This window comes from Telopea speciosissima, unplaced genomic scaffold, assembly GCF_018873765.1.
Source record: "Telopea speciosissima isolate NSW1024214 ecotype Mountain lineage unplaced genomic scaffold, Tspe_v1 Tspe_v1.0022, whole genome shotgun sequence".
Lineage (NCBI taxonomy): Eukaryota > Viridiplantae > Streptophyta > Magnoliopsida > Proteales > Proteaceae > Telopea > Telopea speciosissima.
Window position 1 is genome coordinate 135,898 of NW_025317358.1, and position 26,432 is coordinate 162,329.

Consider the following 26,432-nt stretch of genomic DNA (forward strand, 5'->3'; position numbering starts at 1 on the left):
CACACCCCCGAGGAGAACCCCTCGGATATTCAAGGAGAACCACCCAAACCCAAATATGGAGGCCTAAACTGGGCCTTACCAACAGAATCATCATGAATCAGCCGCATCAGGTCATCATGAAACTCTTGAGGATACATAATAGTTTCCCCATCCCCACTATTTATCGAAGCAATAAAGTACGCCGGTTGGTTCAGTTCTCTCCAAACATGCCTCACTTCATAGCGAGCCAATTGGTCCAACCTAGAGATGATATGGTACTTCAAAGCATAAACATTTCAGGGGCCGCCAATCACATCTGTAACAATCTCCACGGCCAACTTCAAATCAGATCTGATAGAAATATAACGGAGGTTCCTCTCTAAGCACAAAACCACTCCTCTGTGGATAGCTATCAATTCCATGCTGAGAACCGAAGCTTCCAACCCTTTACCAACATAGGCCAGAATCGGATCTCCTAAGGAATCACAAATGAGACCCCCATAAGCAGCTCTATCTCTGTTCAAGGACCCATCACAATGGAGAGAAATCAATTGAGCAGGGGGCTTTGGCCAGAAACAGATTTTGGGAGCCGAATTGGCCCACTGCACTTGGACCCCCCACTTGTCAACCAAAAATTGATTCCTAGGAGTATGGGCAGCCAATAACGGACATTGAGAACCTTTAGCGGAAACATCAAATTTGATGTCTTGAAGGATCTTATCATAAGACCTTGACTGATTACTAAAGAGCCGTTGATTCCTCTCCCACCAAACATGATAAATCGTAGCACAAAAGGCAAGCTTGGGAATAAAATCCATCTTATCTTTAGCACAAACCACATGAGAAAGCCAATTGACCACATCAGTCAGGGCAGCATGTCCTTTTCCATTGAGAGAACACATAGAGCTAACCCTATCCCAAATGGTATTAGAAAAGGGACAGGCAAAGAAGAGATGGGCATGGCTCTCCAAACCTGCCCAACACAGGACGCAATTCTGTCCTACAACAATATTCCTTCTAATGAGTTGGTCTTTAGTTGGCAACCCTCCCATCAGGCACCTCCAGGTAGTACAAGAGTACCTAGGAAAAAAACCTGGAAACCAAACAAGCTTATTCCAATCCACCTTTGTTGCACTACTTCTAATAAGATCCCAAGCCGACTTGGTAGAAAAGAGACCATTAGAAGTTTCCTTCCAAACAATAAGATCCTCCTCACCACTCACAATAGGAATACTAGGGAGATCCCTTGAAATAGTTATCAGATCAAAAGAACCCTGAGGGGGCAGATGCCAATGGCCATCCCTAATAAAGTCCGAAACCATGGCAAGCCGGTGAGAACCAGCATCATAACGGATCCGATCTCCATATCTTTTAATCAAAACCCCTTTGGGATGCCAACCAAAGTCTAGTAGCTTGGCCATTCCCAATAATATGATGGATATGTGGCTCAACCTGATCTCTAAATTTGAGGATTTTCCGCCAAACCCAAGAGCAATTTTGGGGGATCTTTGCAGTCCAAATAGAATCTTTCTTTAGGTAGCGGGTATTGACCCACTTAACCCAAAAACTGTCTTTCTTAGAGGTAATCCACCAAATTTGTTTAAAAATCCCCACAATATTCATATCAGAAATTCTCCTAATACCAAGGCCCCCTTCAGCCTTAGGTTTGCAAATCTTATCCCAAGAGATGTAATGTACCTTACGATTAAGAGACGGGCCAGACCAAAGGAAGTTGGAGAAGATGGATTCCAGCTTATTCTTTAGAGCTCCTGGCAGCCCAAAAATCCCTGACCAGTAAATGTAGCAGCCATGAAGAACAGAGCTTAAAAGTTGAAGCCGCCCTTTGATAAGAGCCGAGCTTTCCAACCATGAAGCCTACTCCTCACTCGATCCAAAATGGAAGAACAATCTACAAAAGCCAGCTTTCGAGCAATGAGAGGAACACCTAGATACCGGATAGGTAACTTGGTATCCACAAAGTTCGTTAATTCCAAAAGTTGCAGTCTGGCCGTGTGAGTGAGTTCCCTAAAATAATAGAGGACTTAGCCCTGTTGAGTTTCAACCCAGAGTAGGTATGAAAATCATCCAAGGCCCCCAGGTAGGCCGAAACAGAATCTGTGATGGCCTTCACGAAGATCATCAAGTCGTCGGCAAAGATAAGGTGGGAAAGGTGGGAACACTTACACCTGGGAAGGAGGCTAATGCTGCCCTCCACCTCCAACTTCCTCATCAATGCTGAAAACCCCTCCATGGCAATAGTGAACAAATATGGAGAAATAGGGTCCCCCTGCCGTATTCCCCTACCCCCTTTGAAAAAACCAGTAGGACTTCCGTTCAATTGGATGGAGAAGCAAGGAGTATCAACACAAGCCTTCATCCAACCAATAAACTTCTATGGGAAACCCATTCTGTCCATTAAATCAAACAAGAACTTCCTACTAAGGGAGTCATACGCTTTATGAAGGTCAATCTTCATCGCCTGCGTTGGGCTAGATCCTTTCTCGCTCTATACCTCGAACCACATCATGACAGATAAGGATGTTGTCCACAATAGACCTCCCCTTGATAAAAGCTGACTGGGAATCACTTACCACCTGCCCAATTACTCCTTGTAATCTATTAGATAAGATTTTTATAATGATCTTATAAAAAAGATTGCAAAGAGTTATGGGCCTATATCCAGCAAAAGAAGAGACATCTCCCATCTTAGGAATCAAGCTAATAAAAGTAGCATTAATCACACTTGGAAGGCGAGACTTCAAAAAGAACCATTTCACTGCCAAAGTCAAATCCTCACCAACTACTTCCCAAGAATGCTTGAAGAAAGCAGCCCCAAACCCATCCGGTCCTGGAGCTTTGGAATTTTTCATAGCAAACACAACCTCCATAATCTCCTTATTGGACACCCTCCCAATAAGACCTTCTTGTTGGGCATGGGATAAGCCGTATTGCAAGGGAACCATGCTAGGAAAAAAACCACCATCCACCGAATCAGTCCCAAATAATTTCTTATAGAAAGAGACAGCTTCATCTTTAATTTGGTTGGAATCGTTAACCATGTCACCTCCTTCCCCTTGAATTTCCAAAATATGCTTCCTATTCTGCCTGCAGATCATGGACTTGTGAAAGAAGCTATTATTCCCATCCCCCAGCTGAATATGCTTCACCCTTGATTTCTCCCTCAAAAATTTTTCTTCAATGGCCAAAGGTTCCCATAACTTCACCTTAGCTTGAGACTCCAAAAGAACCAGATTCTGGTTATCAGGGTGATCACTAAGATTGCATTGAATTTGGAACAAATCAGCCTATGCAGCCTTCACCGCAATGAAAACATCTCCAATGCACTCTTTATTCCATTTTTTCAGTTCCTTTTTAACATTCCTTAATCGGGCAGCAAACCTCATGATAGGATTGAGAGCCATACTAACTGGCTGCTCCCAGCCCTCCCGAACCATATCATCATAACTATCCCTGCCAATCCAAGCCTCAAAAAACCTAAAAGGTTTAGGTCCGAAAATAGCCTCATCTAACACAGCCAACACTACTAGAGAGTCCTTATCTCTTATTAGACGTCTGGATTCGTTGTTGAGGGTCGTGACCTTCAAATCGAAACCTATTTTGGCATATGTTCATTTTTGGTTTAAACCAGACCGGGTGGGTCGTTTGGGGTTATTTGGGAGCATTTCTGTACTTTTTTGGGCTTGAGATTTTCTAAAAAGTGTCCTTATCTCATATTAGACGTGTGGATGCAATGTTGAGGGTCGTGACCCTCGAATCGATACCGATATCGACATATGTTCATTTTCGGTTTAAATCAGATCGGGTGGGTCGTTTGGGGTTATTTAGGGGCATTTCTTTACTTTTTTGGGTTTGGGAATTTCTAAAAAGTGTCTTTATCTCTTATTAGATGTGTGGATGCGATGTTGAGGGTCGTGACCTACAAATCGGTTCCTATTTTGACAGATGTTCATTTTTGGTTTAAACCAGACTGGGTGGGTCGTTTGGGTTTATTTGGGGGCATTTCTATACTTTTTTGGGTTTGGTATTTTTTAAAAAGAGTCCTTACCTCTTATTAGACGTCTGGATTCGTTGTTGAGGGTCGTGACCTTCAAAGCGAAACCTTTTTTTTTTTTTTTTCCTATAGGTAAGTTGTGTGTGTATAGAGGAAGAAAAGAAAGATACAAAAGAAAGCAGCCTTCTCCACCCCTTAGACAGACCTAAGGAGGAGGAAAAGGCCCCAAACCTTCGAGGACAAACCCCTCGTAACTACAAGGAAATGACACCCAACCCAATCACGGAGGCCTAAACTGGACCTTACCATAAGCATCATCAAGGATCAGCCGCAACAGGCCGTCATGAAACTCAGGAGGGTACAAAATAGTTTCCCCATCCCCACAAATAATGGAAGCAATAAAATCTGCCGGCTGGTTCAATTCCCTTCATACGATGTCTCATTTCATAGCGAGTCAACTGGTTCAGACTAGAGATGATCTGGCTTTTCAAAACATAAACATTCCAAGGACAACTGAACACACCTGTGCGAATCTCCACCGCGAACTTCGATACCTATTTCAGTACATGTTCATTTTCGATTTAAACCAGACCGTGTGGGTCATTTTGGGTTAAATGGGGGCATTTCTGCACTTTTTTGGGCTTGGGATTTTCTAAAAATTGTCCTTATCTCTTATTAGACGTGTGGATGCAATGTTGATGGTTGTGACCTTCGAATCGATACCTATTTCAACATATGTTCATTTTCGGTTCAAACCTAACCGGGTGGGTCCTTTGGAGTTATTTGGGGGCATTTTTGTACTTTTTTGGATTTGGTATTTTATAAAAAGTGTCCTTATCCCTTATTAGACGTGTTGATGTGATGTTCAGGGTCGTGACCTTCGAATCGATACGAATTTTGACATATGTTCATTTTCGGTCCGAACCAGATCAGGTGGGTCGTTTGGAGTTATTTGGGGGCATTTCTATAATTTTTTGGGTTTGGTATTTTCTAAAAAGTGTCCTTATCTCTTATTAGATGTGTCGATGCGATGTTCAGGGTTGTGACCTGCGAATCGATACCTTTTTTGACATATGTTCATTTTCGGTGTAAATAAGACCGGGTGTGTCGTTTGGGGTTATTTGGTGGCATTTTTATACTTTTTTTGGTTTGGTATTTTCTAAAAAGGGGCCTTATCTCTTATTAGATGTGTGGATGCGATGTTGAGGGTCATGACTGTCGAATCGATACCTATTTCTACTTATATTCATTTCTGGTTTAAATCAGACCGGTTGGGTCATTTGGGGTTAGTTGGGGGCATTTCGGTACTTTTTTGGGCTTGGGATTTTCTAAAAAGTGTCCTTATCTCTTATTAGACGTGTGGATGCGATGTTAAGGGTCATGAACTTCGAATCGTTACGTATTTTGGCATATGTTTATTTCCAATCCGAACCAGACCGGGTGGGTCGTTTGGAACTATTTGGGGGCATTTCTTTACTTTTTTGGGTTTGGGATTTTCTAAAAAGTGTCTTTATCTCTTATTAGAAGTGTGGATGCGATGTTGAGGTTGTGACCTGCGAATCGATACCTTTTTTGACATCTATTCATTTTCGGTTTAAACCAGACCAGGTGGGTCGTTTGGGGTTATTTGGTAGCATTTCTGTACTTTATTTGGGTTTGGTATTTTCTAAAAAGTGTCCTTATCTCCTATTAGAAGTGTGGATGCGATGTTGAGGGTTGTGACCGTCTAATCGATACCTATTTCGACATATGTTCATTTTCAGTTTAAATCAGACCGGTGGTTCGGGTCATTTGGGGGCATTTCTGTACTTTTATTGGGTTTCGTATTTTCAAAAAATGGTCCTTATCTCTTATTAGACGTGTGGATGAGATGTTGTGGGTCGTGACCTTCGAATTGATACCTATTTTGGCATATGTTCATTGTTTTATTAAACTAGACCGGTTGGGTAAGTTGGGGTTATTTTGGGGTTTTTCTATACTTTTTTTGGCTTCGGATTTTCTAAAAAGTGTCCTTATCTCTTATTAGATGTGTGGATGTTATGTTGAGGGTTGTGACCTTCGAATCGTTACTTATTTCGACATGTGTTCATTTTCAGTTTAAACCAAACCGGGTGGGTCGTTTGGGGTTATTTGAGGTCATTTCTGTACTTTTTCTGGGTTTGGTATTTTTTAAAAAGTGTACTTATCTCTTATTAGACGTGTGGATGCGATGTTGTGACATATATTCATTTCCAGTCTGAACTAGACCGGGTGGGTCGTTCGAAGTTATTTGGGGGCATTTCTTACATTTTTGGGTTTGGTATTGTCTAAAAAGTGTCATTGTCTCTTATTAGACATGTGAATGCGATGTTGAGGGTCGTGACCTTTGAATCGATACCTATTTCTGTATATGTTCATTTTCGGTTTAAATCAGATCGGGTGGGTCGTTTGGGGTTATTTAGGGGCATTTCTGTACTTTTATGGGCTTGGGATTCTCTAAAAAGTGTCCTTATCTCTTATTAGACGTGTGGATGCAATGTTGTGAATTGTGACCTTCGAATCGATACGTATTTTGATAAATGCTCATTTCCGCACCGAACTAGACCGGGTGGGTCGTTTGGAATTATTTGGGTGCATTTCTATATTTTTTTGGGTTTGAGATTTTCTAAAAAGTGTCCTTATCTCTTATTAGACGTGTGGATGTTATGTTGAGGGTCGTGACCTTCGAATCGTAACTTATTTCGACATATGTTCATTTTCAGTTTAAACCAGGGTGGGTCGTTTTGAGTTATTTGAGGTCATTTCTGTACTTTTTTTGGGTTTGGTATTTTCTAAAAAGTATACTTATCTCTTATTAGACGTGTGGATGTGATGTTGTGAATCGTGACCTTCGAATCGATACGTATTTCGACATATGTTCATTTCCAGTCCGAACCAAATCGGGTGGGTCGTTTGGAGTTATTTGGTGGCCTTTCTGTAATTTTTTGGGTTTGGGATTTTCTAAAAAGTGTCTCTATCTCTTATTAGAAGTGTGGATGCGATGTTGAGGGTTGTGACCTGCTAATCAATACTTATTTTGACATCTGTTCATTTTCGGTTTAAACCAGACCGGGGGGGTCGTTTGGGGTCATTTGGCGGCATTTATCTACTTTTTTGGGTTTGGTATTTTTTAAAAAGTGTCATTGTGGATGCGCTGTTGAGGGTCGTGACCTTCGAATCGATACCCATTTCAGTATATGTTCATTTTCGGTTTAAACCAGATCGGGTGGGTCGTTTGGGGTTATTTAGGGGCATTTCTATACTTTTTTGGGCTTGGGATTTTCTAAAAAGTGTCCTTATCTCTTATTAGACGTGTGGATGCGATGTTGTGAATCGTGACCTTTGAATCGATACGTATTTCGATATATGTTCATTTCCACTCCGAACTAGACCGGGTGGGTCGTTTGGAATTATTTGATTGCGTTTCTATACTTTTTGGGGTTTTGGATTTTCTAAAAAGTGTCCATATCTCTTATTAGACGTGTGGATGCGATGTTGAGGGTTGTGGCCTGTGAATCGATACCTATTTCGACATATGTTCATTTTTGGATTAAACCAGACCAGGTGGGTCATTTGGGGTTTTTTGGGAGCATTTCTATACTTATTTAGGTTTCGTATTTTAACATATCTTCATTTTCGATTTAAGGCAGATCGGGTGGGTCGTTTCGGGTTATTTAGGGGATTTCTTTAGTTTTTTGGGTTTGGTATTTTCTAAAAAGTGTCCTTGTCTCTTATTAGACATGTGGATACGCTGTTGAGGGTCGTGACCTTCGAATCGATACCCATTTCAGTATGTGTTCATTTTCGGTTTAAACTAGACCGGGTGGGTCATTTGGGGTTATTTAGGGGCATTTCTATACTTTTTTGGGCTTGGGATTTTCTAAAAAGTGTCCTTATCTCTTATTAGACGTGTGGATGCGATGTTGTGAATTGTGACCTTCGAATCGATACGTATTTTGATATATGTTCATTTTCGCTCTGAACTAGACCAGGTGGGTCGTTTGGAATTATTTGATTGCATTTCTATACTTTTTTAGGTTTGGGATTTTCTAAAAAGTGTCCTTATCTCTTATTAGACGTGTGGATGCAATGTTGAGGGTTGTGGCCTGTGAATCGATACCTATTTCGACATATGTTCATTTTTTGATTAAACCAGACCAGGTGGGTCGTTTGTGGTTATTTGGGAGCATTTCTATACTTGTTTAGGTTTCATATTTTAACATATCTTCATTTTCGATTTAAGGCAGATCGGGTGGGTCGTTTCGGGTTATTTGGGGGAATTTCTTTAGTTTTTTGGGTTTGGTATTTTCTAAAATGTGTCGTTGTCTCTTATTAGATGTGTGGATGCGATGTTGAGGGTCGTGACCTTCAAATCGATCCCTATTTCGGCAAATATTCCTTTTGGGTTTAAATCGGACTGGGTGCGTCGTTTGGGGTTATTTGGGGGCATTTCTGTACTTTTTTGGGCTTGGTATTTACTAAAAAGTGTCCTTATCTCTTATTAGACCTGTGGATGCTATGTTGAGGGTTGTGACCTGTGAATCGATACCTATTTTGACATATGTTCATTTTCTGTTTAAACCAGACATGGTGGTCGTTTGGGGTTATTATGGGGCATTTCTGTACTTTTTTGGGTTTGGTACTTTCTAAAAAGTGTCCTTATCTCTAATTAGATGTGTGGATGCGATGTTGAGGGTCGTCACCTTCGAATCAATACCTATTTCCACATTTGAACATATTCGGTTTGAACAAGACCGGGTGGGTTGTTTGAGGTATTTGGGGGAATTTCTGTACTTTTTTGGGCTTGTGAGTTTTTAAAAATTGTCCTTATCTCTTATTAGAAGTGTGGACGCGCTGTTAAGGGTCGTGACCTTCGAATCGATACCTATTTCAGTATATGTTCATTTTCGGTTTAATCCAGACCGGGTGGGTCGTTTGGGTTTATTTGCGAGCATTTCTGTACTTTTTTGAGTTTGGGATTTTCTAAAAAGTGTCCTTGTCTCTTATTAGACATGTGGATGCGATGTTGTGGGTTATGACCTTCGAATCGATACCTATTTTGACATATGTTCATTTTCGGTTTAAACTAGACTAGGTGGGTCAGTTGGGGTTATTTGTGGGTATTTCGGTACTTTTTTAGGTTTGGGATTCGCTAAAAAGTGTCCTTATCTCTTATTAGACGTGTGGATGCGATGTTGAGGGTCATGACCTTCGAATCGATTCCTATTTTGGCATATGTTCATTTTCGGTTTAAACCAGACCGGCTGGGTCGTTTGGGGTCATTGGGGGGCATTTCTGTACTTTTTTGGGCTTGGGATTTTCTAAAATATGTCCTTATCTCTTATTAGACGTGTGGATGCGATGTTGAGGGTCGTGACCTTCGAATCGATACCTATTTCGACATACGTTCATTTTCGATTTAAACTGAACCGGGTGGGTCGTTTGGGGGCATTTCTGTATTTTATTTGGGTTTGGTATTTTCTAAAAAGTGTCCTAATCTCTTATTTTGATAAATGTTCCTTTTTGGTTTAAACCAAACTAGGTTGGTCGTTTGGGGTTATTTGGGGGTATTTCTGTACTTTTTTGGGTTTGGGATTTTCTAAAAACTGTCCTTAACTCCAATTAGACGTGTGGATACGACGTTGAGGGTCGTGACCTTTGAATCGATACCTATTTTGATATTTGTACATATTCGGTTTAAACAAGATCGGGTGGGTCATTTGGGGTTATTTGAGGGAATTTCTGTACTTTTTTGGGCTTGTGATTTTCTAAAAAGTGTCCTTATCCCTTATTTGAAGTGTGGATGCGATGTTGAGGGTCATGCCCTACGAATCGATTCCTATTTCGACATATGTTCATTTTCGGTTTATACCAAACCGGGTGGGTCGTTTTGGTTTATTTACGGGCGATTTTGTACTTTTTTGAGTTTGGGATTTTCTAAAAGGTGTCCTTGTCTCTTATTAGACATGTGGATGCCATGTTGAGTGTCATGACCTTCAAATCGATACCTTTTTTAACATATGTTCATTTTCGATTTAAACCAGACTGGGTGGGTCGATTGGGGTTATTTGTGGGTATTTCGGTACTTTTTTGGGTTTGGGATTCTCCAAAATGTGTCCTTATCTCTTATTAGATGTGTGGATGTGATGTTGAGGGTCGTGACCTTCGAATCGATACCTATTTTCGCATATGTTCATTTTCAGTTTAAACCAGACCGGGTGGGTCGTTTGGGGTTATTAGGGGGCATTTCTATACTTTTTTGGGTTTGGGATTTTCTAAAAAGTGTCCTTATCTCTTATTAGATGTGTGGATGCGATGTTGATGGTCGTGACCTTCGAATCGATACCTATTTCGACATATGTTTGTTTTCGGTTTAAACCAGACCGGGTGGGTCGTTTGGGGTTATTTGGGGGCATTTCTGTATTTTATTTGGGTTTGGTATTTTCTACAAAGTGTCCTTATCTCTTATTAGACGTGTGGATGCGATGTTGAGAATCGTGACCTACGAATCAATACGTATTTTGGCATATGTTCATTTTCGCTCAGAACCAGACCCGGTGGGTTGTTTTGAGTTATTTGGATGCATTTCTATACTTTTTTGGGCATGGAATTTTCTAAAAAGTGTCCATATCTCTTATTAGATGTGTGGATGCGATGTTGAGGGTTATGACTTGCGAATCGATACCTATTTTGATAAAAGTTCATTTTTGATTTAAACCAAACCAGGTGGGTCATTTGGGGTTATTTGGGGGCATTTTTGTATTTTTTTTGGGTTTGGGATTTTCTATAAAGTGTCCTTAACTCCAATTAGACGTGTGGATGCGATGTTGAGGGTCGTGAGCTTTGAATCGATACCTATTTTGAGATATGTTCATTTACGGTTTAAACCAGACTGCAAGGGTCTTTTGGGATTATTTGGCGGCAATTCTGTACTTTTTTGGGTTTGGAAATTTCCAAAACGTGTCCTTATCTCTTATTAGACGTGTGGATGCGATGTTGAGGGTCGTGACCTTCGAATCGGTACCTATTTCGGTATGTGTTCATTTTCGGTTTAAACCAGACCGGGTGGATCGTTTGGGGTTATTTGGGGGCATTTCTGTACTTTTATGGGCTTGGGAATTTCTTAAAAGTGTCGTTATCTCTTATTAGTCATGTGGATACGATGTTGAGGGTCATGACCTTTGAATCGATACCTATTTTGACATATGCTCATTTTCGGTTTAAACTAAACCGGGTGGGTCGTTTGGGGTTATTTGGGGGCATTTTTATACTTTTTTTGGTTTGGAAGTTTCTAAAAAGGGTCCTTATCTCTAATTAGACGTGTGGATGCAATGCTAAGGGTCATGACCTTCTAATCAATACCTATTTCGACATATGTTCATTTTCAGTTTAAACCAGGCCGAATGGGTCATTTGGGGTTATTTGGTGGCATTTCTATACTTTTTTGGGTTTTTTTCCCTAAAAAGTGTCCTTATCACTTATTAGACGTATGGATGCAATGTTGAGGGTCGTGACCTTCGGATCGATACCTATTTCGGCATATATTTATTTTCAGTTTAAACCAAATCGGGTAGGTCGTTTGGGGTTAGTTGGGGCATTTTTGTACTTTTTTGGGATTGGGATTTTCTAAAAAGTATCATTATCTCTCATTAGACGCGTGGATGCAATGTTGAGGGTCGTGTCCTTCGAATCGATACCTATTTTGGGTATATGTTCATTTTTGGTTTAAACCAGACTGGGTGGGTCATTTTGGGTTATTTGGGGGCATTTCTATACTCTTTTGGGCTTTTGATTTTCTAAAAAGTGTCCATATCCCCTATTAGTTGTGTGGATCCGATGTTGAGGGTCGTGACCTTCGAATCGATACGTATTTCGACATATGTTCATTTTCGATTTAAACCGGACCGGTTGGGTCGTTTGGGGTGACTTAGGGGCATTTATGTACTTTTTTGGGTTTGGGATTTTCTAAAAAGTATCCTTATATCTAATTAGACATGTGGATATGATGTTGAGGGTCGTGACGTTCTAATCGATTCCTATTTCGACATATGTTCATTTCAGTTTGAACCATACCGGGTGGGTCGTTTGGGGCTATTTGAGGGCATTTCTGTTCTTTTTTGGATTTGGGATTCTATAAAAAGTGTCCTTATCTCTAATTACACGTGTGGATGCGATGTTGAGGGTCGTGACCGTCGAATCAATACGTATTGCGATATATGTTCATTTTCCGTCTGAACCAAACCGAGTGGGTTGTTTGAAGTTTTTTGGGGCCATTTTCGTACTTTTTTGGGTTTGGGATTTTCTAAAAAGTGTCCTTAGCTCTTATTAGAAGTGTGGATGCGATGTTGAGGCTTGTGACCTACGAATCGATAGCTATTTCGACATATGCCCATTTTCAGTTTAAACAATACCGGGTGGGTTGTTTTGGGATATTTGGGGGCATTTCTATACTTTTTTTGGGGTTGGGACTTTCTAAAAAGTGTCCTTATCTTTAATTAGATGTGTGGATGCGATGTTGAGGGTTGTGACCTACGAATTGACACCTATTTCGACATATGCTCGTTTTCAGTTTAAACCTTACCTGGTGGGTCGTTTGGGGTTATTTAGTGGCATTTCTGTACTTTTTTGGGTTTGGGATTTTCTAAAATGTGTCCTTATCTCTTATTAGATGTGTGGATGCGATGTTGAGGGTCGTGACCTTCGAATCGATACCTATTTTGGGATATATTCATTTTCGGTTTAAACCCGACAAGGTGGATCGTTTGGGGTTATTTGGTGGCATGTCTATACTTTTTTGGGTTTGGTATTTTTCTAAAAAGTGTCCTTATCTCTTATTTGATGTGTGGATGCGATGTTGGGGGTCGTGACCTTCGAATCGATACCTATGTTCATTTTTTGTTTAACCCAGACCGGATGGGTTGTTTGGGGTTATTTGGCAGCATTTATGCACTTTTTTGGGTTTGATATTTTTTAAAAAGTGTCCTTATCTCTTATTAGATGTGTGGGTGCGATGTTGAGGGTCGTGACCTTCGAATCGATACTTATTTTAACATATCTTCATTTTCGATTTAAGCCAAATCGAGTGAGTCGTTTGGGGTTATTTGGGGGAATTTCTGTAGCTTTTTGGGTTTGATATTTTCTAAAAAGTGTCGTTATCTCTTATTAGATGTGTGGATGCGATGTTGAGGGTCGTGACCTTCAAATAGATACCTATTTCGGCAAATATTCCTTTTGGGTTTAAACCGGACTGGGTGCGTCGTTTGGGGTTATTTGGGGGCATTTCTGTACTTTTTTGGGCTTGGAATTTGCTAAAAAGTGTCCTTATCTCTTATTAGACGTGTGGATGCTATGTTGAGGGTTGACTTGTGAATCGATACCTATTTCGACATATGTTCATTTTCTGTTTAAACCAGACAAGGTGGGTCGTTTGGAGTTATTATGGGGCATTTCTGTACTTTTTTGGGTTTGGTACTTTCTAAAAAGTGTCATTATCTCTAATTAGACGTGTGGATGTGATGTTGAGGGTCGTCACCTTCGAATAGATACCTATTTTGACGTTTGTACATATTTGGTTTAAACAAGACCGGGTGGGTTGTTTGGGGTATTTGGGGGAATTTCTGTACTTTTTTGGGCTTGTGATTTTCAAAAAAATGTCCTTATCTCTTATTAGACGTGTGGATGCGCTGTTGAGGGTCATGACTTTTGTATCGATACCGATTTCAGTATATGTTCATTTTTATTTAACCTAGACAGGGTGGGTTGTTTGGGCTTATTTGCGAGCATTTCTATACTTTTTTGAGTTTGGGATTTTCTAAAAAGTGTCCTTGTCTCTTATTAGACATGTGGATGCGATGTTGTTGGTCATGACCTTCGAATCGATACCTATTTTGACATATGTTCATTTTCGGTTTAAACCAGATCGGGTGGGTCGTTTGGGGTTATTTGGGGGCATTTCTGTATTTTACTTGGGTTTGGTATTTTCTAAAAGGTGTCCTAATCTCTTATCAGACGTGTGGATGCGATGTTGAGAATCGTGACCTACGAATCGAAATGTATTTTGGCATATGTTCATTTCTGCTCTGAACCAGACCGGGTGGGTTGTTTGGAGTTATTTGGGTGCATTTCTATACTTTTTTGGGCATGTAATTTTCTAAAAAGTGTCCTTATCTCTTATTAGACATGTGAATGAGATGTTGAGGGTTGTGACCTGCGAATCGATACCTATTTTGGTAAATGTTCATTTTCGGTTTAAGCCAAACCAGGTGGGTCATTTGGGGTTATTTGGGGGGCATTTCTGAACTTTTTTGGGTTTGAGATTTTCTAAAAACTGTCCTTAATTCCAATTAGACGTGTGGATGCGACATTGAGGGTCGTGACCTTCGAATCGATACCTATTTTGACATATGTTCATTTACGATTTAAACTAGACTGCGTGGGTCCTTTGGGATTATTTGGAGGCAATTCTATACTTTTTTGGGTTTGGTAATTTCTAAAAAGTGTCCTTATCTCTTATTAGACGTGTGGATATGATGTTGAGGGTCGTGACCTTCGAATCGATACCTATTTTGGTATATGTTAATTTTCGATTTAAACCAGACCGGGTGGATTGTTTGGGGTTATTTGGGGGCATTCATGTACTTTTATGGGCTTGGGAATTTCTTAAAAGTGTCCTTATCTCTTATTAGTCATGTGGATGCGATGTTGAGGGTCATGACCTTTGAATCGATACCTATTTTGACATATGCTCATTTTCGGTTTAAACTAAACCGGGTGGGTCGTTTGGGGTTATTTGGGGGCATTTCTGTACTTTTTTTGGTTTGGAAGTTTCTAAAAAGGGTCCTTATCTCTAATTAGATGTGTGGATGCAATTTTGTGGGTCGTGACCTTCGAATCGATACCTATTTCGACATATGTTAATTTTCTATTTAAACCAGGCCGAATGGGTTGTTTGGGGTTATTTGGTGGCATTTCTGTACATTTTTGGGTTTTTTTTTCTAAAAAGTGTCCTTATCACTTATTAGACATGTGGATGCGATGTTGAGGGTCGTGACTTTCGAATCGATAGCTATTTCAGCATATGTTCATTTTCAGTTTAAACGAGACCGGGTAGGTTGTTTGGGGTTATTTGGGGCCATTTCTGTACTTTTTTGGGCTTGGGATTTTCTAAAAAGCGTCCTTATCTCTTATTAGATGTGTGGACACGATGTTGAGGGTCATTACCTTCGGATAGTTACCTATTTCGACATATGTTCATTTTTTGTTTAAACTAGACTGGGTGGGTCGTTGGGGTTATTTGGGGGCATTTCTATACTTTATTTGGCTTTGGAATTTCATAAAAAGTGTCCTTATCTCTTATTAGACGTGTGGATGCGATGTTGAGAATCGTGACTTTCTAATCGATACGTATTTTTTGACATATGTTCATTTCCACCCCGAACCAGACCGGGTGGGTCGTTTGGAGTTATTTGGGTGCATTTCTGTACTTTTTTGGGTTTGTGGTTTTCTAAAAAGTGTCCTTATCTCTCATTAGACGTATGGATGCTATGTTGAGGGTTGTGACCTGTGAATCGGTACCTATTTCGACATATGTTCATTTTCTGTTTAAACCAGACTAGGTGGGTCGTTTAGGGTTAGTATGGGGCATTTCTGTACTTTTTTAGGTTTGGTATTTTCTAAAAAGTATCATTATCTCTAATTAGACGTGTGGATGTGATGTTGAGAGTCGTCACCTTCGAATCGATACCTATTTTGATATTTGTACATATTCGGTTTAAACAAGACCGGGTGGATCGTTTGGGTTTGTTTGGGAGAATTTCTGTACTTTTGGGCTTGTGAATTCCTAAAAAGTGTCCCTATCACTTATTAGAAGTGTGGATGCGATGTTAAGGGTCATGCCTTACGAAATGATTCCTATTTCGACATATGTTCATTTTCGGTTTAAACCAGACCGGGTGGGTCGGTTGGGGTTATTTGGGGGTATTTCGATAATTTTTTGGGTTTGGGATTCTCTAAAAAGTGTCCTTTTCTCTAATTAGACGTGTGGATGCGATGTTGAGGGTCGTGACCTTTGAATCGATTCCTATTTTTCTGATATGTTCATTTTCGGTTTAAACTAGACCGGGTGGGTCGTTCGGGGTTATTAGGGGGCATTTCTGTACTTTTTTGGGTTTGGGATTTTCTAAAATGTGTCCGTAGCTCTTATTAGACTTGTGAATGGGATGTTGAGGGTTGTGACCTACGAATCGATAGCTATTTCGACATATGTTTATTTTCGGTTTAAACAATATCGGGTGGGTTGTTTGGGGATATTTGGGGGCATTTCTGCACTTTTTTGGGCTTAGGACTTTCTAAAAAGTGTCCTTATCTTTAATTGGACGTGTGGATACGATGTTGAGGGTTGTGACCTACGAATCGATACCTATTTCGACATATGTTCATTTTTAGTTTAAACCTGACCAGGTGGGTCGTTTGGGTTATTTGGTGGCATTTTTGTACTTTTTTGGGTTTGGGATTTTCTAAAAAGTATCATTATCTCTCATTAGACGTGTGGATGCAATGTTGAGGGTCATGTCCTTCGAATCGATACCTATTTTGGGTATATGTTCATTTTCAATTTAAACCAGACCGGGTGGGTCGTTTTGGGTTATTTGGGGGCATTTCTGTACTCTTTTGGGCTTTTGATTTTCTAAAAAGTGTCCATATCTCCTATTAGTTGTGTGGATCCGATGTTGAGGGTCGTGACCTTCGAATCGATAGCTATTTCGACATATGTTCATTTTTCAGTTTGAACTATACCGGGTGGGTTGTTTTTGGATATTTGGGGGCATTTCTGTACTTTTTTGGGCTTGGGACTTTCTAAAAAGTGTCCTTATCTCTTATTAGATGTGTGGATGCGAAGTTGAGGGTTGTGACTTTTGAATCGTTACCTATTTCGACATATGTTCATTTTATGTTTAAACCTGACCAGGTGGGTCATTTGGGGTTACTTTGGGGTATTTCTGTACTTTTTTGGGTTTGGGATTTTCTAAAAAGTATCCTGATCTCTAATTAGACGTGTGGATGCGATCTTGAGGATCGTGACGTTCGAATCGATACCTATTTTGACATATATTCATTTTCGATTTAAATCAGACCGGGTGGGTCGTTTTGGGTTATTTGGGGGCATTTCTGTACTTTTTTGGGTTTGGTATTTTTTGAAAAGTGTCCCTATCTCTTATTAGACGTGTGAATGTGATGTGGAGGGTCGTGACCATCGAATCGATACCTATTTCAGCATATGTTAATTTTCGGTTTAAACAAAATCGGGTGGGTCGTTTGGGGTTATTTGGGTGCATTTCTGTACTTTTTTAGGGTTGGAATTTTCTAAAAAGTGTTCTTATCTATTATTAGACGTGTGGATGTGATGTTGACGGTCATGACTTTCGAATCGAAACCTATTTCGACATATGTTCATTTTCGATTTAAATCAGATCGGGTGGGTCGTTTGGGGTTGTTTGGGGGCATTTTTGCACTTTTTTGGGCTTAGGATTTGCTAAAAAGTGTCCTTATCTCTTATTAGACGTGTGCTTGCAAAATTGAGGGTCATGACTATCGAATCGATACCTATTTCGACATATGTTCATATTCGATTTAAACCAGACCTGGTGGGTTGTTTGGGGTTATTTGGGAGTATTTCTGTACTTTTTTGGGCTTGGGATTTTCAAAAGAGTGTCCTTATCTCTTATTGGACATGTGGATACAATGTTGAGGGTCTTGACCTTTGAATCGATACGTATTTCGACATATGTTCATTTTCGGTCCGAACCAAACCGGCTGGGTCGTTTGGAGTTTATTGGGGGCATTTCTGTACTTTTTTGGGTTTGGGATTTTCTAAAAAGTGTCCTTATCTCTTATTAGACGTGTGGATGCAATGTTAGGGGTTGTGACCTGCGAATCGATATCTATTTCAACATATGTTCATTTTCGGTTTAAACCGGACCGGTTGGGTCGTTTGGGGTTACTTAGGGGCATTTATGTACCTTTCTGGGTTTGGGATTTTTAATAGGTATCCTTATCTCTAATTAGATCTGTGGATATGATGTTGAGGGTCGTGACCTTTGAAGCGATACCTATATCGACATATGTTCATTTTCGGTTTAAACCAGACCGGGTGGGTCTTTTGGGGTTATTTGGCAGCATTTCTGTACTTTTTTTAGTTTGGTATTTTCTAAAAAGTGTCATTATCTCCTATTAGATGTGTGGATGCGATGTTGAAGGTCGTGACATTCGAATTGATACCTATTTTCCTACATGTTCATTTTCGATTTAAACTAGACCGAGTGGGTCGTTTGTGGTTATTTGGGGGCATTTATGTACTTTTTTGGGTTTGGAGTTTTTTGAAAAGAGTTCTTATCTCTTATTAGACGTGTGGATGTGATGTAGAGGGTCATGACCTTCGAATCGATAACTATTTTGGCATATGTTCATTTTTGGTTTAAACCAAACCGGGTGAGTCGTTTGGGGTTATTTGGGTGCATTTCTGTACTTCTTCGGGCTTTGGATTTTCTAAAGAGTGTCCTAATCTCTTATTAGACATGTGGATTCGATTTTGAGGGTCGTGATGATCGAATCGATATCTATTTCGACATATGTTCATTTTTGGTTTAAACCAGACCAGGTAGATCGTTTGGGGTTATTTGGGGGCATTTCTGTACTTTTTTGGGTTTGGGATTTTTTAAAAAGTGTCCTTGTATCTTATTAGATGTGTGGATGCGATGTTGAGGATCCTGACCTTCGAATCGATAGCTATTTCAACATATGTTCATTTTCGGTAAAAACCAGAACGGGTGGGTCGTTCGGGGTTATTTGGGGGCATTTCTGCACTTTTTTGAGCTTTGGATTTTCTAAAAGGTGTCCTTATCTTTTATTAGACGTGTGGATGCGATGTTGAGGGTTGTGACCTTCAATCGATTACTATATCAACATATGTTCATTTTCTGTTTGAACCAGACTGGATGGGTCGTTTGGGGTAATTTGGGGGCATTTTTGTACTTTTTTGGGCTTTGGATAATCTAAAAAGTGTCCTTAACTCTTATTAGGAGTGTGGATGCGATGTTGAGGGACGTGACCTTCGTATCGATTCCTATATCGACATATGTTCATTTTCGGTTTAAACCAGACCGGGTGGGACGTTTGGGGTTATTTGGTGGCATTTCTGTACTTTTTTGGGTTTGGAATTTTCTAAAAAGTGTCCTTATCTCTTGTTGGCCGTGTGGATACGATGTTGAGGGTCGTGACCTTCGAATCGATACCTATTTCGGCATATGTTCATTTTCGATTTAAACCAGATCGGGTGGGTCGTTTGGGGTTATTTGGTGGCATTTCTATACTTTTTTGGGCTGGGGATTTTCTAAAAAGTGTCCTGATCTCTTATTAGATGTGTGGATGCGATATTGAGGGTCGTGACCTTCAAATCGATACCTATTTCGACATATGTTCATTTTTGGTATAAACCAGAACGGGTGGGTCATTTGGGGTTATTTTGGGGGTATTTCTGTACTTTTTTGGGTCTGGTATTTTCTAAAAAGTGTCCTTATCTCTTATTAGACATGTGGATGCGATGTTGAGGGTCGTGAACTTCGAATCGATGCCTATTTCGGCATATGTTCATTTTTTGTTCAAACCAGATCGGGTGGGTCGTTTGGGGTTATTTGGGGGCATTTTTGCACTTTTTTGGGGTTGGGATTTGCTAAAAAGTGTCCTTATCTCTAATTAGACGTGTGGATGCAAAGTTGAGGGTCGTGACTGTCGAATCGATACCTATTTCAACATATGTTCAATTTCGGTTTAAACTAGACCGGGTGGGTTATTTGGGGTTATTTGGGAGCATTTCTGTACTTTTTTGGGCTTGGGATTTTCTAAAAAGTGTCCTTATCTCTTATTAGATGTGTGGATGCGATGTTGAGGGTCTTGACCTTCGAATAGATATGTATGTCGACATATGTTCATTTTCGATCCGAACCAGACCGGCTGGGTCGTTTGGAGTTAATTGGGGGCATTTCTGTTATTTTTTGGGTTTAGGATTTTTCTAAAAAGTGTCCTTATCTCTTATTAGACGTGTGGATGCGATGTTAAGGGTTGTGACCTGCGAATCGATATCTTTTTTTTTTTGATAGGTAAGTTGTGTGTGTATAGAAGAAGAAAAGAAAGACACAAAAGAAGGCAGCCTTCTCCACCCCTTAGACAGACCTAAGGTGGAGGAAAAGGCCCCAAAGGTCTGAGGGCAAACCCCTCGTTACTACAAGGAAAAGACACCCAACCCAATCACGGAGGCCTAAACTTGACCTTACCCTAAGCATCATCAAGGATCAGCCGCAACAGGTCGTCATGAAACTCAGGAGGGTACAAAATAGCTTCCTCATCCCCACAAATAATGGAAGCAATAAAATCTGCCGGCCGGTTCAATTCCCTCCAAACATGTCTCACTTCATAGCGAGTCAACTAGTTCAGACTAGAGATGATCTGGCTTTTCAAAACATAACATTCCAAGGACAACTGAACACCCCTGTGAGAATCTCCACTGCCAACTTCGAATCAGATCTAATAGAAACAAGTCGAAGATTCCTTTCTAAACACAGTGCCACCCCCCTGTGAATGGCTAACAACTCCATGCTAAGAACCGAAGCCTCCACATCTTTACCAACATAAGCCAGGATCGGATCTCCTATGGTATTACAGATAAGACCACCATAAGCAGCTCTACCTCCACTCAAGGACCCATCACAATGGAGCGTGACCAAGTGAGTGGGGGGTTTCAGCCAAGAACAAGCTTTGGGGGGCGAGACAGCCCACCGCACCTGGATCCCCCACATATCAACCAAGAACTGATTTCTGGGGGTATGGTCAACCAAAATCGGACATTGAGAGCCTTTAGTGACCACATCAAAGTTGATATCTTGAAGGATTTTATCATAAGACCTTGATTGATTACTTAAGAGGCGTTGATTTCTCTCCCACCAAACATGATAAACCGTCGCACAAAAAGCCAACTTGGGGATAACATCTAACTTGTTATTAGCACAAACCACATGAGAGAGCCAATTAACCACATCAAAAAGGCCAGCAGGTCCTTTACCACTTTGAGAGCACTTAGAACTAACCCTATCCCAAATGGTCTTAGAAAAGGGACAGTCAAAAAATAGATGGGCATGGCTTTCCAAACCCCCCCCCCAACAGAAGACACAATTCTGCCCAACTCCAATATTCCTTCGAATTAGTTGGTCCTTAGTTGGGAGCCCACCCATAAGACCTCTCCAGGTAGTACAAGAATGCCTAGGTAAAAAACTAGGAAACCAAACAAGGCTATGCCAAACTAGCTTAGTAGCACTGCTTCTCACAAATTCCCAAGCCGACTTAATAGTAAAGAGGCCATTAGGATTTTCCTTCCAAACAATAAGATCCTCCTCCCCATTCACAATGGGGATACTAGGGAGATCCCTAGAAATTGTAATCAAATCAAAAGAGCCAACTTATCGAAAAAAAAAAAAAAAAAATCAAAAGAGCCCTGGGGGGGGGCAAATGCCACATACCACCTCTAATAAAGTCCGATACCAAAGCAAGCCGGGTAGAACCAGCATCATACCGAACCCGATCCCCATACCTTTTAATCAATACCCCTTTGGGATGCCAATTATCTAACCAAAGTCTAGTAGATTGGCCATTCCCAATAATATGATGGATGTGAGGCTCAACCAAATCTCTAAACTTGAGAACTTTCCGCCAAACCCAAGAGCAGTTTTGGGGAATCTTAACAGTCCAAATAGAATCATTTTTTAGATAGCGGGCATAAACCCACCCAACCCAAAGACTGTCCTTTTTAGAGGCAATCCACCAAATTTGCTTAAGAATACCCGCCGTATTCATATCTGAAATTCTCCTAATACTAAGGCCCCCTTCAGTCTTAGGTTTGCAATCATGTCCCAAGAAATATAATGTACCTTACAATCAAGAGACGACCGACCAAAGGAAATTGGAGAAGATGGATTCCAGCTTTCTCTTGAGAGCACCAGGCAGGCCTAAAATTCCTAACCAATAAATGTAGCAGCCATGAAGAACAGAGCCCAAGAGTTGTAACCGCCCTACAAAAGATAAAAGACGAGCTTTCTAACCATCAAGCCTACTCCACACCCGATCCAAAATAGATAAGCAATCTGCAAAAGCCAGCTTCCGAGAGATGAGTGGAACAGTTAGGTACCGAATAGGTAACTTGGTATCCACAAAATTCGTTAAATCCAAAAGTTGCGCCGGCCGTATGGGTAAGGCTCCCTAAAATAATAGAGGACTTAGCCCTGTTGAGCTTCAACCCAGAGTAGGTATGAAACTCATCCAAGGCCCCCAGGCAGGCCGAAATAGAATCCTAGTAGCCTTCACAAAGATCATGAAATCATCTGCAAAGATAAGGTGAGAGAGGTGGGAGCTCTTGCATCTGGGGAGAAGACTGATCCTACTCTCAACCTCCAACTTCCTCATCAAGGCTGAAAACCCCTCCATAGCAATAGTGAACAAATAGGGAGAAATAGGGTCCCCCTGCCGAATTCCCCTTCCCCCTTTGAAATAGCCAACTGGACTCCCATTTAATAGAATTCAAAAACAGGGAGTGTCAACACAAGGCTTCACCCAACCAATGAACTTATGAGGAAAACCCATTCTTTCCATCATCTCAAACAAGAATTTCCTACTAAGGGAGTCATAAGCTTTATGAAGGTCAATCTTCAAAATTGCTGTACGGCTAGTACCTTTCTGCTCAATCCCTCGGACCATATCATGACAGATAAGGATGTTGTCCACAATAGACCTTCCTTTGATAAAAGCAGACTGGGAATCACTCACCACCTGCCCAACCACTCCTTGTAATCTATTAGATAAGATTTTTGTAATGATCTTATAAAAAAGATTGCAAAGGGCCATGGGCCTATAACCAGCAAAGGAAGAGACATCCCCCGTCTTAGGAATAAGACTAATAAATGTAGCATTAATCGAACTAGGGAGACAAGACTTACTGAAGAACCATTTCACTGCCAAAGTCAAATCTTTCCCAACCACATCCCAAGAATGTTTGAAGAAAGCAGCCCCAAACCCATCCGGCCCTGGAGCTTTGTAATTTTTCATAGCAAACACAACCTCTATAATCTCCTTATTCCGCCAATAAGACTTCCCTGTTGAGAGAGGGACAAGCCATTCTGCAAGGGGACTGAGTTAGGAAAACAACCACCATCCACCAAATCAGATCCAAACAACTTCTTGTAAAAAGAGACAGCTTCATCTTTAATTCGGCTAGGATCCTTAACAATGTCACCTCCTTCCCCTTTAATCTCGAGAATATGACTCCTATTCTGCCTACAAAGCATGGATTTATGAAAGAAACTATTATTACCATCCCCCAGCTGAATATGTTTCACCCTAAACTTCTCCTTCAAAAACTTTTCTTCAATGGCTACGGCTTCCCATAATTTCATCTTAGCTTGAGTCTCCAGAGAAACCAGATTCGGGTCATCAGGGTGGTCCCTAAGATTGCATTGAGCTTGGTGCAACTCAGCCGGTGCAGCCTTTACCGCAACAAAAACATCTCCAATGCACTCTGTATTCCACTTTTTCAGCTCTTTTTAAAAATTCCTTAACCGGGCAGCAAACCTAAGAATGGGATTGAGTTGCAAGCTAACAGGCTGCTCCCAGCCCTTCCAAACCATATCATCAAACCCATCTCTGCCAATCCAAGCTTCAAAAAACCTGAAAGGTTTAGGGCCAAAATTAGCCTCATCTAACACAACCACCACTACAGAAGAGTGGTCAGAGAGACCAGGAGGGTGAAAGACAGCCTCTGAAGTTCTGAAGACATCCATCCAAGCCAAGTTTGCCATCACCCTGTCTAGCTTACAACAAATTCTAGCATCTCCACTTTGCCTGTTATTCCAAGTCATAGCTTCCCCTTTCCACTTCAAGTCAATCAGCCCAGAGTCCTCAATAAAAGTGTTGAAATCATCAATAGCCTCAAACCGAACAGGGTCCCCACCAATTTTCTCATTATGATTTCGAATCACAATGAAATCCCCTAAGACAGCCCATGGAGTGGCAATAGCACTAGCTAGTCTTCCAACATCCTCCCACAAATCCTTCCGGCCTGCCACCATATTTAGGGCATACACTACGGTGCAAAGGAAGGAGACAGCAGCTCCCAAAATCTCACCTTGGCATGAATAAACTGCTTAGTTTCTTGAATTTCTTCAACATTAAAAAAGCTCGGATCCCAGCCCAACCAAATCCAAATTGTATTATCAACCTCACCATTGTGTACATACTTCCAATCTGAAATAAAATTTTCAAAAATAGCACCACAATTATCCACCTTAACTTTTGTTTCCAGTAAGCAAACCAATTTAGCCTGATGGTCTTTGCACACCTTCTTAATCCCCAGCCGTTTAGTTGAGGCATTCATGCCTCTAACATTCCAAACTAAGCACTTCATTTAGAATGAAGGTTAGACCCGTCAGCTTCCCCTTTACTGGGTCCATCTCCCTTGGCATCACCTGACTCTTTCGGGTTTATGAGAACCCGCTGGGCCTGGAACTTAGGTCCCCTCCCCGTGGCTCGGCCCAAAATAGAAATAGAACTAGAATTCGAATGAGCCATACCTTTCCCAGATTGCCCTTGAGATGACAGAATCTCCGCAGCTTGCTTCTTTAGTCTTTCAAAGTTTTCCGAGGGCTTGAAAGGAATAACCACTTTCTCCCCTAGCTTCAAGGGATATTCAACTCTATTGTTGCCTTCCCTAATTACCCCTGCCGCATCCACTAAAGGAATCAGATCAGTTACCACCAACGAGTTTATGGCTGCCACCTCACCAACAACAGATATGGCATTAACCTCATCTGCCTTCACATTCAAGGCTAACGCACTAGAATCCCTCTCCACCAAATCAGACTTTGCATTAATATTTAAAAAAGAAATCCCATCTTTAGAAAGTGAGTGCTCCCCATGATCCTCTCCATCCACATTTGGAATCATAGCTAAAGGTTGGGGAACGAAATCATCTTCCTCCACATCTGTTCCTTCAAATAACTCATTGCCTAATAAGATTGCACACGATTCTGAATCCAGCATCATATCATCCGGGTCATAGTGAACCTCCCCCGTAAGATCTTCCAACAAGGCAAAGGCATTGGAGTGAGCCAGCCCCTTAGCCTTAGACTGCTCCCCAATCTTTAACGCAGGAGATTTGAATCCCTTCTTTCCAGATCTAGATTCCCTCCCCACCGAAATGAGATCTTCTCTACCTTTATTCTTACCTCTAATTAAGGAATCTGCCTCCAAGGTTGCATCACCAAATCCAGCAAGTATCTCCGGCTGCTTAGAAGCTGCACCTTCATTCACCACCTGCACATCAGCACCCCCATCGGCCAAGGCACCTTCAACATCCCCTACAGCTCCCTTCACCCGCCATTCCTTCCTCAGCTTGGAGTTTTTCTGAGATTGACCACCACTCCCCAACTTGCAATTATCAAAAAAATGACCAAACAGTTTACAATGCTTACAACGAGGTGGCTTCCAATCATAAACGACCTTTTGGTTAAAAGCAAACCCATCATCTCCATAAACTGGAACTGATAAAGGAAGCTCCTTTTCAGCAGAAACTTCTACGCATAACCGAGCATAAGACAGCCTTTCCAAGGATCTTGTCATTTTATCAGTAACAATGGGTTGTCCTACAACACTCCCAATCGAACTCAAAGCATGAGAAGACCAATAATGAAAAAGAAGATTGGGAAGAGATACCCAAACGGGGACTGAACATAGATCAACCCTTTCCAAACACACATTCGGACTCCATGGACGAAGAATCATAGGCCTCCTCTGCACATACCAAGGACACCCTTCAAGAACTTTAATTTTATCTTCCTCAAGACTAAAACGGAAAATGAAGAAACCACTATCCAGTAAATTTACATCAACATGGCCTGAAATCTTCCACTGCTTTAGCAACATGTCTCGAGCAAACGTGAAACTTGGCCTGCCACCAATAAAATGCCCCATAAGAGTGTTTCTCCACTTGTCAAGCCCCTCCTTGATAATAGAATCCGGGCATTTAGCAGCCAAAACTCCATCAATCTCCTCAGGCTGCACAAAAGAAAGCTTTAAACCATCACCAAGCAATGAAGAAAACGAGGAGGAAAAAAGGGCAGACCATCGAACCCCCCTCCCTTCTTTAACACTCCAGCCCAGCTTTCTCCTTGCAGCCCCAAACCTCCCAAAGCAGCCTCCTTCTCCAAACCAGCAACACCAACCGCACCACCAAGAGCTGGCCAGTCCCCACTCCCCGAGCCACCCCCCTCACACGATCCTTCAGTACCTCCCCCATCTTCCTTCCCACCCGAGCAAAGAAGAGGAAGAA

At 41.1% G+C, this 26,432-nt stretch overlaps 1 protein-coding gene across 1 annotated transcript; it reads right to left on the reverse strand.

Moving 5' to 3' along the window:
- Positions 1-23,169: 23,169 nt before the first annotated feature.
- LOC122647319 lies at positions 23,170-24,174 on the reverse strand. Its single transcript, XM_043840742.1, has 2 exons — positions 23,707-24,174; positions 23,170-23,592 (listed from the first exon to the last, which is right to left on the reverse strand). The coding sequence occupies exons 1-2, from the start codon at positions 24,172-24,174 to the stop codon at positions 23,170-23,172; spliced, it is 891 nt and encodes a 296-aa protein (XP_043696677.1).
- Positions 24,175-26,432: the final 2,258 nt, after the last annotated feature.

Coding starts and splice junctions, on each gene's coding strand:
- LOC122647319 (XM_043840742.1), bottom strand. CDS start 24,174: ATGGTGGCAGGCCGGAAGGATTTGTGGGAGGATGTTGGAAGACTAGCT. Junction 23,593..23,706: donor GGAAGGGCTGGGAGCAGCCT/GTTAGCTTGCAA, acceptor GTTGCGGTAAAG/GCTGCACCGGCTGAGTTGCA.